This window comes from Bombus terrestris, chromosome 17 (assembly GCF_910591885.1).
Source record: "Bombus terrestris chromosome 17, iyBomTerr1.2, whole genome shotgun sequence".
In the NCBI taxonomy this organism is placed as follows: domain Eukaryota; kingdom Metazoa; phylum Arthropoda; class Insecta; order Hymenoptera; family Apidae; genus Bombus; species Bombus terrestris.
Window position 1 is genome coordinate 9,001,229 of NC_063285.1, and position 13,200 is coordinate 9,014,428.

Sequence of the window (13,200 nt, forward strand, 5' to 3'; positions counted from 1 at the left end):
GAAATTGCATAAATTAAATTAGTTTGTTTTTGAAACATCATTATTCTTTTCTATCAAAAACTATTTAAAATTCTTCTAAAGTTTACACGTACTAGCTTCTGTTTTTATACTGATTTATCTTCTCTTTTTATACTGACAAACTTCATTTTCGCGGTTCACATAAATCAGGTGTGTAATTAAGCGATGGAAGCTAATTTAATGTGTCGCAATTACGTTGTTAATTACGTCGTAATCGTCGATAATTGACGAATGCTTTCTAGCGACGAGAAACAAGTTTTTCAACAGCGAAAGAAAACTTGTGCATCGAACTAGGCCAAATTCATGAAAGAAGAAAGTGTATCTGTAGATGTGAAGCGCGTTAGTGCCACCTTTCGTCTCAGTTGTAAAGAAAACTCATTCGTTCCATTCGTTTTGGGCAGATGGCATAAACAAAAATCAAGGAACAATTGATTAATGTTTATTGGCTCTTTGATTTGATTTCTACAGAAGTGACGTTACGATACATATCTAACATTATTAATAACCGAACTACAAATTTATTTTACATAAATCACGTTAATAAACAAGTTACATATTTATTTCTAATTTCAGTACATTTATTAATCTATTAGCAGCAATGCATGATTCCTGATACTTTCGTATAATAATCATCGTACAATCAGTTTATCAGTTCGTACGAAGTATAAATGGGACAATTTGAATTCCTTTAATACCCTTAAGGGACGTACGCAACAGCGGTCAATCGCGTAAAAGTGGATTTTGTACCGATTTATGTCACGCGATCAACAAGTAGGAGAAAAATTTCGTCGTGTTCGATGAAGAAATCTTTTTTATCACTCGACATTGGAAATTTCGAGAATTCTGCAAGGTAGACACATCCATAGAATTTTGTTTAATTTAAAGAAATTGAAATATGTACACTTTAGTTAGGTTTCATGACACCGAACGATCTCCTTCGGTGTGTAAATTAATTCTTCCACGTGAGCGAGATCGATTTGCGATTTAAACCACCTTGGAAAACCTGTTGTTATTCATCGTAACGTAAATTTTCATAATTAGACTGCGGATTTTTATTTTTAATTTCATTAACCCAACTGCAGAGGTGGAACTTACGCGAACATTCATCTCACCCGTTAGACGTCGTAACAACTGCCTCACTTTGAACGAGTTTCTTATATTTTCGCATGTCACGTGCACTTTGTGCGTTCTTGCAGTTTTTGAATCTTCTTTAAGTACACAAAAATCCGCAGTCTAAAGATGACTATTGCGTTGATAACTAAGTGATCGTGGATTTTGTCATTATCAGCTAACGAATCTAACCTAACCTAAAATCGTTACCAATAAATATAGGTACACGTATGAATGTAATTCATATTTCGTAAATATCAATGTAATACGTATGTGTGGGTATTCTACATTTCGCAATTTATCTTATTCTATTTGTTTTACATTTTGCAATTTATATTATTCTATTTATATTTCTTTTTCATATTTGTGTTTTATATTTATCCTATTCATATACACAGTGTATGTATTCCACACTATTTGCTATTCATCTTACGTAATGTCACATATTTTCTAATTATAATTTATAATATATATATAATAAGTTGAATATTCGGACACGTTTCAGCTGAGTAAAAATCTATGGTTTAGTAGTCATATTCTGTCTTCAAATTTCTTCTTCCGCTTCTACTTAAATTGTTCTGTGCATATGTGTAACCTATTTGACACGTACCTTATACAATGTGACACGTTTCCTACATATAGGTTGAACATTTCGACACGAAAAGAAAATAAAAATAAAATCTGGCTGCATAAAAATCAGCAGCGTATTAATAACAATTTACAAACGACGATCGCGCCCTTTTCTTCACAATTAAAGAAAAACATTTTCTTCGTAATTCTTCACAATTTCTGTGCTAAAGTGAAGGGAAATTGTTCAATTTTCACACTTTTGGAGTTTCTGATAATTAAATTAAATTAAAATTCTGATAATCACATCAGTTGTGACGCTGCCTATCTAAAATAGAAAAAAGAAAAATACTGAATCGATAATTTGATAATTACAATGTTCGTTATTTATTGTACTCGGCTATCTATTGTACTTGTATTGTTCGTGGAGTTGGCGCTCTTTTTATGCGCACGCAACACGTGCCACGAACACAGTTTCCGCGGCAAATTTTCTCGCGTGTACGTTAACAAAATTTTGCGTACGCGCTTTACGTTTGGCTCAACAAAACTTTCGCTAGAAACCTTCGTGCTTTTCATGCGCCTGGCAAAAGTTAGCGTACTGAAATCCCAAACTAAATTTCCATGCAAATACTTACGTAGCGAACGAGTGAAATTCTACTATTGGGTTGGCAACCACCATTGTCAGCGTTGTCATTACCACCAATGTCAAAATCCGCAATCACTTAGTTGCCAGCCCAATATTTTATTTGAATTCTTGGTTTTTTAATTAGTTAAGAAAAAAAATATATATTTCCTTTTTTATCACCAACTATTTGCAAAATCTAAAGCGAACGTTTCTCTTACAATTTGTTTAGGCTATGCTCGTTGACCTTGACGAGGCTGGTGATTTTACGGCCATTAGGCTCTGATTTAACGTCGATTAGCATCGCGGTGAAGATGCAGAGCTCGAAGAGGACGTTGCGCTCCAACGAGATGGCCATCCCAACCGGTGGCATGCTGGACACCGAGCTAGAACTGCAATTCGCGCTTCAGTATCCGCATTTCCTCAAGAGGGACGGCAACAAGCTGCTGATACAACTGCAGAGGAGAAAACGCTATAAAAATCGCACGATGCTCGGGTACAAGACGCTAGCCGAGGGAGTTATCAATATGGCTCAGGTAAAAAGCAATTTTCGATCTACAACTGCATTCGATAAGCACGTTCTATTCGATAAAAATACACGAGCATACGATAAATATAAGATACAGAAGAATATTCTTCTCGAAAATGCTCGTTTTATGCGTCGTCGCTACGACGACTTTCTTATCAGCGAGAAGAAAATTACTTTCGTCGTTTGAAATTTCCTTTGTCTGATCGTCTCGTGTCGGCTGCGACGACCTACGTTTCGCTTTTTCTCTCACTGATTCTTCGTAACGAGCCGGACAAGGTCTCGTGTGCCTTTGAAATCGAGACTGGTATCATTTACGTTCAAACGATGTTCCAGCTTATCTGTTGGTTCTATTCTTACGTCGACCAAACTGGAACAAAACAAATGCTGTTTTTCGTTGTTATTTATTTTTCTACGAGATCAGAGGCATTTATGCTTTAGCGTGCTAGTGGAAGAAATTGTAAAAGAAGTTGCAGGTGTACTGCAAATCGACTAACCCTAGAACTACTGATTGTTAAGACGAAGCTGTTTCTACCAAAACCAGTGAAAATGACTGGTGTTTAAAAAATACGTAATGATAGAATATTTTTATATTCGTTGATTTATTATTTTCTTACAGAAGAAATTCCATGTTATGTAGTAAATTTATGGTATTATTAATCTATCTAGGACCATGATTCCTAAACAAGGGTTGCCACATTTATAAAGTTGTAGAACTAGTCATTTTGACTAATGTGGTATTTCTAGTGTTGGCATCTAGCGATCTAGTGATTGATCCGGAATTTTCCTAATAACTGATATTATCATATTGAATGATACGCAGTAAAAATTTGAAAAACGTGTGGCAAATTGTAGAAAACGAGGAAACTGGTTAATTGGGGCCCCATAAACAGATTGCAGGACTCCTGTACACTTTGACAAGTACCAGTCATTTATAAGTAGCCTTGATACAAAATTATTTTCAGTTTGAATACATAAAAAACAAAATAAAATTCATTGTATTATTCTTTTAGTTATCGTTGCGAAAGTCATTACATTATTGCGGAAAAAACATAACATGAAGCAGGAATTTTAAAATAAAATTGTAAAACCAGTCAATTTGACTGGTGTGGTAGTTCTAATGTTAATTTGCAAAACGAAGGAAATATATTTCTTTATGTGCATCAATTGAATTATCTTCTTTCAAACAATTTTACTCTTATTAACTGTTGCAATGATATATATAATACATACTATTAAATTTAAAACGAAGAATTTGTGGAAAGTATACCACTGAGCACAATCTGGCTGATATTGTTTTTTTCCATAATCCACGTAACAGATTCATTTAGTCGATAAGCCAATAAATGCAAGTCAATAAATAATCGAGTAACCCTCGAAAACCTAAATTGTTATAATTATATATATAGTAAATAGCTATCGTATTAAAATTTATCAATATCACTACATATATATATATATATGTAATGCTAGAGTACAATTGATATATTTATTACTGCGAAAGTTCAGCTTAATTTCAAATTTAGCTATACATCATCCCTGTTGCGCTGTTATTATAGCGGCGTTCGAATCTCCAGAGATTAGATTACAAATGCATTAGGCTAAATCGGGACACCTTGTGCCATGATGCAGCTACGAATATGCGAATTAAGGTTGTGAGTGAAAGGAGAATTACAGCTAATTTAATATCCTTGTCTAATATATTATCAAGAATTTATTTTAAAAAGTATCAGAGAATATCGAGTTTTCTCGTCAAATCTCTTATCAGTTTTATTATTTAAATTGTTATTAATGATTATCGTTCAATTTTAGTGCGTAAAATTTAATTTTAGTACTAATTTTATATAATATGTTAAATAAATTTAATGAAATAAATTTAATTAAATTTCATATATTGAATAAATAATTTAATTTAATACAAATGAAAAATCTAATTTTACTGCTAATCTTCTCACAGTCAGTTTTAAATTCTCACGTAACAATTTCATTCATTCAATTTATTTCTCTACGTGATTATTCCATTACTGGAACAGTACAAAATAACAAAATATAAATTAAAGTGCGGAAATCCAGCAATGAGAAAAGTACTGTAAAAATGGGTTCTTAAATCCTTTCGTTTGGATCAATTACGATTCACAAAACAGTTGCAACCAACGTCAGAAAATGATTTATAGCATTCGATCAAGCTCACTAGCGTCTTTGAAAGAAAGAATTTGTGAAAAGTATTTATTGTGCACAATCTGACAAATGATTCCTTTATTCCATAATCCACAAAACAAATTCATTTAGTCGATAAACCAATAAATGCAAGTCAATAAATAATCGAGTAACCCTCGAAAACCTAAATTATTATAATTATATATATTTACAGTAAATAGCTATCGTATTAAAATTTATCAGAATTAAACACATTCTCGATATTCTCGTAAGTACGTACCTAAAGATTTCATTCCTCGTTAAAATAAAAATTATTTAAATACGTATTGTTCCCTATAGGGTTACAAAGTTTCCGACGAATTTATCGTCCATTTACAGTATCTGCACTGTCAACATCCTCTTCGAGGTAACAGCCTCTCATGCTTAAACCCTGCAATAACATAACTTTCTCGCACACGATCGTTTCTCCACATATTCTAGTTTTACTCGTCAGCTTCAAAATTAAAAGGAAAATCCACACTCCAACTAATCACTCGGTGTCGACGTCTTCGGCATCCTAGCCGGGCCTCTCTTCGACGTGTCATTCTGTAAATTCAGATTCGTCCACCTGAAACAAAAGCAGCCGGCTGCCATGTGACTAGGCCGGAAAGAAGCAACTCGTTTCTCATCGAACTGTTACACCTACTTACGTGCACAGGTTCTCCAGAAGCAGATGGACCTGGAGCTGGAGCTAGTGTCTGACAAGGCGGAGAAGTACGGTGGCCACTCGGTTGTGTTAGCCCGCGTGAGCGTGGTCGCGCTCAGCTCCCAGCCGGTCGACCAGGACAAAAGACTGATGAACGACCCGAGCGAGAGGCTCTGCCCCGAGTATAGCGACGAGGAGGAGGAGTTCAGCTCAGAGGGCGAAGCGGAAGGCAGCGACAGCGAGCCAACTCTTGAGATGGGACACAGACGAAAGACCCGGGCGAAGATTCCGCCCAACGCCAGGGTACGTGAATTGAATTACATACGTAATTTGTTTCTTTGTTTGTGTATGATGAATGTATCATTAATATGTATGTTGTCTGTCACGCGAATTTTATTGGGTTGAACGGAAAGTTCCGCTTTTATGGCCAAACTGGAGGATGTGTTCTCTCTTTTACGTGTGTTGTTTTCGACGGATGTGTGCACCAATTCCTTTCGATGTTGCACCAGTTGCACCAGTCCGACCAATGTGGTCTTGCGTTGTTTTGGTGAACCATTTGTGAACTTGTGCTAGGCCAACGAGAAACAAATATTTCCAAAGATGTTTGTTTCATTTTCTGCAATTGACTGTTGACTAATCAACAATCCCAGATTACAATTGAATTAACTTGAGGTTAATACCTCAAACTCTTGTGTTGTTTTGGTGGACCATGTGTGAACTTGTGCTAGGCCAAAGAGAAACAAATATTTCCAAAGATGTTTGTTTCATTTTCTGCAATTGACTGTTGACTAATCAACAATCCCAGATTACAATTGAATTAACTTGAGGTTAATACCTCAAACTCTTGTGTTGTTTTGGTGGACCATGTGTGAACTTGTGCTTGGTCAACAAGAAGCAAGTACTTTCAAAGATAATTGTTTCACACTCTACAGTTAACTGTTGTCTAGTGAACAATACCAGGTTACAATTCAATTGAATTGAGATAATAGACATTGTTTGAACTCTTGTGTTGTTTTGGTGAACCATGCGTGAACTTGTTCCAGGCCAACAAGAAACAAGCACTTGCAAAAATAATTGTTTCACACTCTGCAGTTAACTGTTGACTAATTAACAATACCAGGTTACAATTGAATTAACTTGAGGTTAATACCTCAAACTCTTGCGTTGTTTTGGTGGACCATGTGTGAACTTGTGCCAGGCCAACAAAAAACAAGTACTTCCAAAAATTGTTTCACACTCTACAGTTAACTGTTGTCTAGTGAACAGTATCAGGTTACAATTGAATTGAATTGAGATAATAGATATTGTTTGAACTTTTGTGTTGTTTTGGCGAACTATGTGTGAACTTCTCCCAGACCAACAAAAAACAAATACTTCCAAAAATTGTTTCACACTTTACAGTTAACTGTTGACTAGTGAACAATACCAGGTTACAACTAAATTGAATTAAAGTTAATATGCATTGTTTAAACACAGATTCATCTTGCTACGAAAACAGAAACGAACTTTCTGATCAACCCAATAAATATTTTCCCTCGAGAGCCGCAGTAAATTGTAATATACCGACTACATCACAGTATTTCATTTTTCAATGAATTATTTTCAGAAATCTAATTAGTTTTGCTGTGCTATAAGTCGACCAAGTATCCAACGATTGTTTTACAATTTCGATTATAGTAACAAAGCATTTGCATACAATTTTCTGATTTACTATATGCCAAATATAATTCATCCATGGATTTATAAATATCCAGAATGACTACATATTTATTTCCAAGAATTAAAAAATGCATTAACAAAAAAAAAGACAATAGTTATTAGCTAATATATAGTCCTGTTGAAGAAATGAAAATATTTTAATATTACAGCTAGACAACAAACTTTTATGCAAATTCATATTATCAAAGTATAATAAATAAGGCAATTGAACAGAAAATTGTTCTCTACCTACCAAATGTTATAGAAATCACTACACTCTGTACATTTCACATATATTTTCATCTTATATGCACTCTGTGCAATTTTGCACAAATTGCAAAAATAACGTTCTAATATTATATGAATATTAAAACAATAATAATTCCTTTCTGCCAACTGTACAAGAGCACACGATCCAAAGAAATCTTAATTAAACAACATTACAAAAATTCCTGCAATAAACGTCAATTCAAATAGCCAGATTTTCATCATCAATAGAATCATCTTTATTCTTACAGCAAAGAAATCTAAAGCAGAAATTCATAGCACTGCTGAAAAGACGGTTCAGGGTATCCGAGGACCTCGATCAAGATCAAGAGGAGATCGGGCAAAAGCTGTCAGGTAAGTACACATACATCAACTGTTCCTATCCCAAAACACAGTAGCCACGTGACAAATTGTGCCAACGTTTCACCGATCGTCTTATTGATTATTTTATAGACTCGTTAACTGGATTTGTTAAAGGGGCAGAAATGGAAATCGAGGAATTGTTCGACGAACTGGAAAATTTTTCAGACAGTGGCCCCGAATTGGACACGATGTCCGTGAGTAGTACGCCCAAGCCGTCCCTGCGCCCTTTCTTCAGCTCTAGTCGATCTCTTCTCGCGCCACCTCACTCCGGTAAGTGAATCGCTCGCTTTCGTTCGTCCAAACATCCTTGAGTATCGTAGATTTTGCGATCATGTGAATCTCGATTGGCAAATACAAGTTGCTCGATACGACGATCAGTGCGGCGTAAAGAACAGTGGAGCGAAAAGAGAAAAAATACAGCAGGTGTACATAACGCGAGACCTGTACAGATCGGTCTAATTGTTGCCTCTGTCGAAATAGTTGCGCACACGGTAAGGAACACTATGGTTATATGGTGACACTTGACGAGTGTTACCTATGTTTCCATTTTGCTTCTGCTAGAAAATAAAAAGACAAGAACACCTTCTACGTGTAGAGAAAACGACCTACAGGGACAATTATCTTCATTTATTTATTTATCTATTTCTAATTACTTGTTTGAGCAATGTAATCGCTGTTGATATCTAATTCCCTGTCTTGCAGTCTTTTCGTAGTTGTGTCGTAGGCGTAGGACAAGAGCTCGCAATTCTAACAAGCCTAGCGATCGCAGCAAACACGTACAATATTCATTTAGAATCATTCGACGTGAAATTCCGATATTCTACAAAAATATATCACACAAAACGCTTCACACGAGTATCCTAATCGTCCTTTTTTATCGATTGCCTGAAACCTCAGCGGAGGTTCATCAAAGAACCCACGTGGCCAGGAGCGTGTAATTATAAAAATTAGGAAACTTGATATAATATTGTAATATCCCTAGACAAATAATGAGAAATATAGCAAAGTAGCTTTTCTATACAGTACACTGTGAAGTATTAATAATTGACATTAAATTATTATCATATACTAGATATTATTATTAAATTACATTCAAGTTTTCATATTAATCCTTCTTCCTAGTATTCGATATTAATTAAAATCTTAAAGGTCCCAGAAACTTTGCAAATTATTTACCATCGTCCGTGATTGGTTCTTCGTTCGTTTGAACAGCACAAAGTCGAAATGCAACATGAGTAACGAACCGATAGATATCGCGCGTTGCGTACTGATCATTTAGTAAGGTTGAGTAAAAATAGAAGCGTAAATGTTGTTTCGTTGCCAATACGGATTCAGATCTGTTTAACTAAGTGAAAGTCTGGTGCGTTGGCTTTGCATTGTTGCATGTTACGATTCGGTAGTAGTAACCAACGAGGAGACCGGAAACACTGCTGCGACAGCCATAGGTCAGCAGAGCGCAGGTCAGCCAGCTAAAGAGAAACAGCGTGTCGGACACACCACTCCAGGTATGTAAAAGCACACCGGATCGTCGCGATTTCCAAGGACAAATTATCCCTGGATCGTTTTTCTTTCTTTCTTTTATTTTTTCTTTTGTTTTTAAGAACCTTTGCTTCGCCGCCGAAAGAGCATGCCTACGTCAATTCGAACAGCATGACACGTCTTTCTTTCATTTTTTCATTGACCTTCCCGCGACGATTTTGCTGCTCATTGGCCAAAGAGTAGATCGAACGAATTGATTTGATTGTAGATCTTTTGTCGTTATTTTTTTTTCTCTTTTGGTATTTTCGTGCTGTCGTGGCTATGAACATGTGCTTGGTAGCGGAAATTAATGTTATGGTTAACGATATATTTTGTACCTTACACGACAAGGAGCACGATAGTTGGTGATTCTCGGTAATTATGTAATCGGTAAAATTGACGTTTTAACGTGTAACATGTTCCGCGAGGGTAATTTTCTTCTTATAGAAACAAGGCAATTTTTCATATCAAGTGGAAGATTCATGTCGATTGATCGCAGCGTGATCGAATATTAATATTCTCTGTATCCTTGTATTAGTATTATACACATATATATACGTACACTTTTGTAGTTTAAAACGCATCTCATTTAACGACGTACTTCTTTCCTCTCTCCTTACGAACAATAAAATCAGTTGGTCAATTATTTCTCTAATTACTCGATATTAACCTATTTGAAATTCACCTTCACTTTCCAAATTAAAACATTCGTAATTATCTCTAAAAAAATTTCCTTTTTTAGATAGGATGCTATAATATACGAAAGTGTTATATTTCTGTTATATGAAATATCTAAGGAACTATTCCAAATATCGCTTGCCATGCAGTGTTTTTCAATGAACCATACCAAGAAATATTTAAAACAATGAAATATTCCGAATCTAGAGGCTGAAGAAGCGTTTCGAACAGAATTTGCTTCGTTTCGAGGGCGACATCTCGCGAAGGTCGCAAATCTTATGGAGGTGGACGTGCCTTCGAGATTTCAAGCTGATCCTCGGTCTTCTAAAGGAAACCATGCACTTTTTTATACACCGTTCGATGCAGTTTTTAATTCTCTACAAAAAAGTATTATACAGTTTTAGTCTCATAAGACTCGTTGTATGAATGACAAGGGAAGATAACATGGTGCTCTTACGTTCGCCTTTTCCGTGTCTCCCTTACGCTGCGCCCAACGAAGTTAACATTGCAATATCTTTCAAACTGTCCATTTTCGGATACAAGTAGCTAGATACTTTTTTGTAGAGAATTAGAAGCTGCATCGAATAACTGTGGAAAAAATATGTAGTTCCATTTAAAGGGACAAAGGTCACCTCGAAATCTCGAAAACGCCTGTACCTAGGCAAATCTGCTGGTCATCGTGAGACGTCCCACTCGAAACAGAACAAGTTTTATCTGACAGACTTCTTCCAATAATTTATTCATCATTTATAAATAATTTAATTGGTATTTAATGAAATTAATATTTGCGTAGGTCGGTTCAAAGTTACTCCTCCAGTAGCAAGTTTTGAATGTAGAGAGGAAGAAGTAGACAAATAATTAAAATTAGACAATCGCGCTAGTATCTGGCCAACGTGTATTTAGTCAGTTTTGGCTTATTGTTAGTTGGCAGACTGAAACATGTAGCTACATATGGCGGTGTACGCAATTTTGTAGATTGCAGAAGGAACTCGAGCGCGTCAATGACCTCTTGCTAACCGACAGAAGCTTGCTGTTTCGTGATCAAAGATACGAAACTTGGTAATTAGATGTCTATTAGTTTCACCGTACACCAGCAATGATCGTTCAATGTGCAATTTCTTCCTCGTAGTACCTATACACTGCCAGATAAAATCACAGTCAGTCTCGATAATTTCATCACTTTTCACTGCGACATTGGACGTTTTAGTTACCTTAACACGACAAATGACCCAAGTTAAAAAGATAAACCTTTTCGAACCGACTCCTTCGTATCCTCATTTCTTTTCTGTCCTTGAGAAAGCACAAAAGAAGCATTCGGTGGAAAGACGAGCAACAATCGTCAAACCGAGTAACAAAATAATTCGATGTCAAAAATAAGTGCGAGGAAAAAGTATTCAGTTACATCCTCAAAAAAAGACAATTGCTCCGCTGTTGCATCTTGATCGGCGCGGACCAAATTAATTATCAGGCGAACGTACGCCAATCGAAACGAGTTATCCCATTTGGTTGTTTATTAATAAATTAACACCGCAAAATTATGTTCGTTTTTGCGCCGAATGCTCTTCGAATATAATTCATCAAAGTGATTTCATACTGCATATAATATATCGAAATTATTCTATCGCTCTTAACCAGTCAGCTGTAAGACGAGTATACTCGTCCAACTGCAATATTCTGCAATAAAATGAAGTTATAACAAAGCGACAGTTTGATTTTGCAATTTTAGTCACCCCGTCATAATACGAATTATTGCCATTTCTTTATGACGAGTATACTCGTCAGACACAGCTAACTGGTTAAGAACCTTCGTATTCCCATTATCCTTGCGTCGTACGCGATCAGCACGTTGACAAGGAAGCCCTCGATCGTGGTAGACGCTAGAACACACCTGTAAGACCGATACTGATATATCTGTAAGGAAATGAGATGGAAATAAACGTTTATCTACCATCTGATCTCTTTTGTAGTCATTTTTGTTTGCTTTCGCGGCATAATGAAAATCCAGTTGGATTTCTCTCAACGATAAAAAAAAAAGGAAAGAGAGCGGGCAGATCTCTCTTCTTTCGAATCGAACGTCCAGATCGTTGCTGCAGAAGAGATTGTGTTAATCGTGTGTCTGTGTGCCTTTTATACGCCTGTTTGTACGTAGCGAACTTAACCAAAAGCGAAAAGCAAATTGCAACACCAAAAACCTTGCCCGCTGGCCTCTCTCTTTCTGCCTCTCTATATCTACTTGTACGTACGTATCTCTTTTTATACTATGAACTATATTTTTACATCTATCGCTGTCTCTCTTCTTTTACTAATTCTTCACTTGTTTCTTACTCTCTCTCTCTCTCTCTCTCTCTCTCTGTCTCTCTTTTTCTATCTATCTATCTCTGGTCGCTGTACGGACTAACACGCCACACGTTCGATTGCGAGTGTTCTTGAAGCTTCACTGATCTTCCTAACGAATAGAAACGAAAGAAAAGAGAAGAAAAACACATGTTCGAATCACGAACGCCTGTTGCCCGTTGCATTTTGCGCGCAGATTCGTGTGGTGTATCCTTTTCCATTGATACGTTTTAGTAAGTTCTCTTATATATGCAGGGTAGTTTTACAAGCGGAAAGGGAGTGATTCTACACGAAAAAAGAAGTCGAAAATATAGAATAAAAATTTTTCGTTCGAGGCTTTGTTTTCGAGAAAATCGACTTTGAATTTTCGCTCGGTACGCGTGCACTTTATCACGTCTCGTTATAACGGATCTCACCGTAGATCGTTGTCTCGATGGATATTATTGCAGTTTAAGTTTGTTTTTGCCGTAATGGAAAATTAGGAATACATAATGAAATAATATGAAGTAATCATAAAGTTTATTATTACAAAAATTGCTGAAAATGTTGCCCGTTCTGCCCAACACATACTTCTGCTCTTCTAATTAAATTTCTATGAACACTTTCTAATGTATTCGATTGTTTTAAAGTATGAAAGGCTACAATAATCTTTTCTTT

General features: G+C 35.9%; 1 protein-coding gene across 8 annotated transcripts in view; it reads left to right on the forward strand.

Annotated features, from left to right (window-relative positions):
- Positions 1 to 13,200, forward strand: part of LOC100651026 (phosphofurin acidic cluster sorting protein 2) — a 167,593-nt gene that overhangs the window by 137,399 nt on the left and 16,994 nt on the right. For 5 of the 8 annotated variants that reach the window (XM_020867398.2, XM_003401970.4, XM_012318172.3 and 2 more), the window contains 5 exons: positions 2,550 to 2,853; positions 5,698 to 5,988; positions 7,902 to 8,004; positions 8,104 to 8,283; positions 9,414 to 9,518. In XM_020867398.2, the coding sequence (XP_020723057.1) occupies positions 2,550 to 2,853; positions 5,698 to 5,988; positions 7,902 to 8,004; positions 8,104 to 8,283; positions 9,414 to 9,518 (983 nt within the window). The remainder of the gene's footprint in view (positions 1 to 2,549; positions 2,854 to 5,697; positions 5,989 to 7,901; positions 8,005 to 8,103; positions 8,284 to 9,413; positions 9,519 to 13,200) is intronic. The other 3 variants (XM_020867399.2, XM_020867400.2, XM_020867401.2) reach the window with 3 other exon arrangements.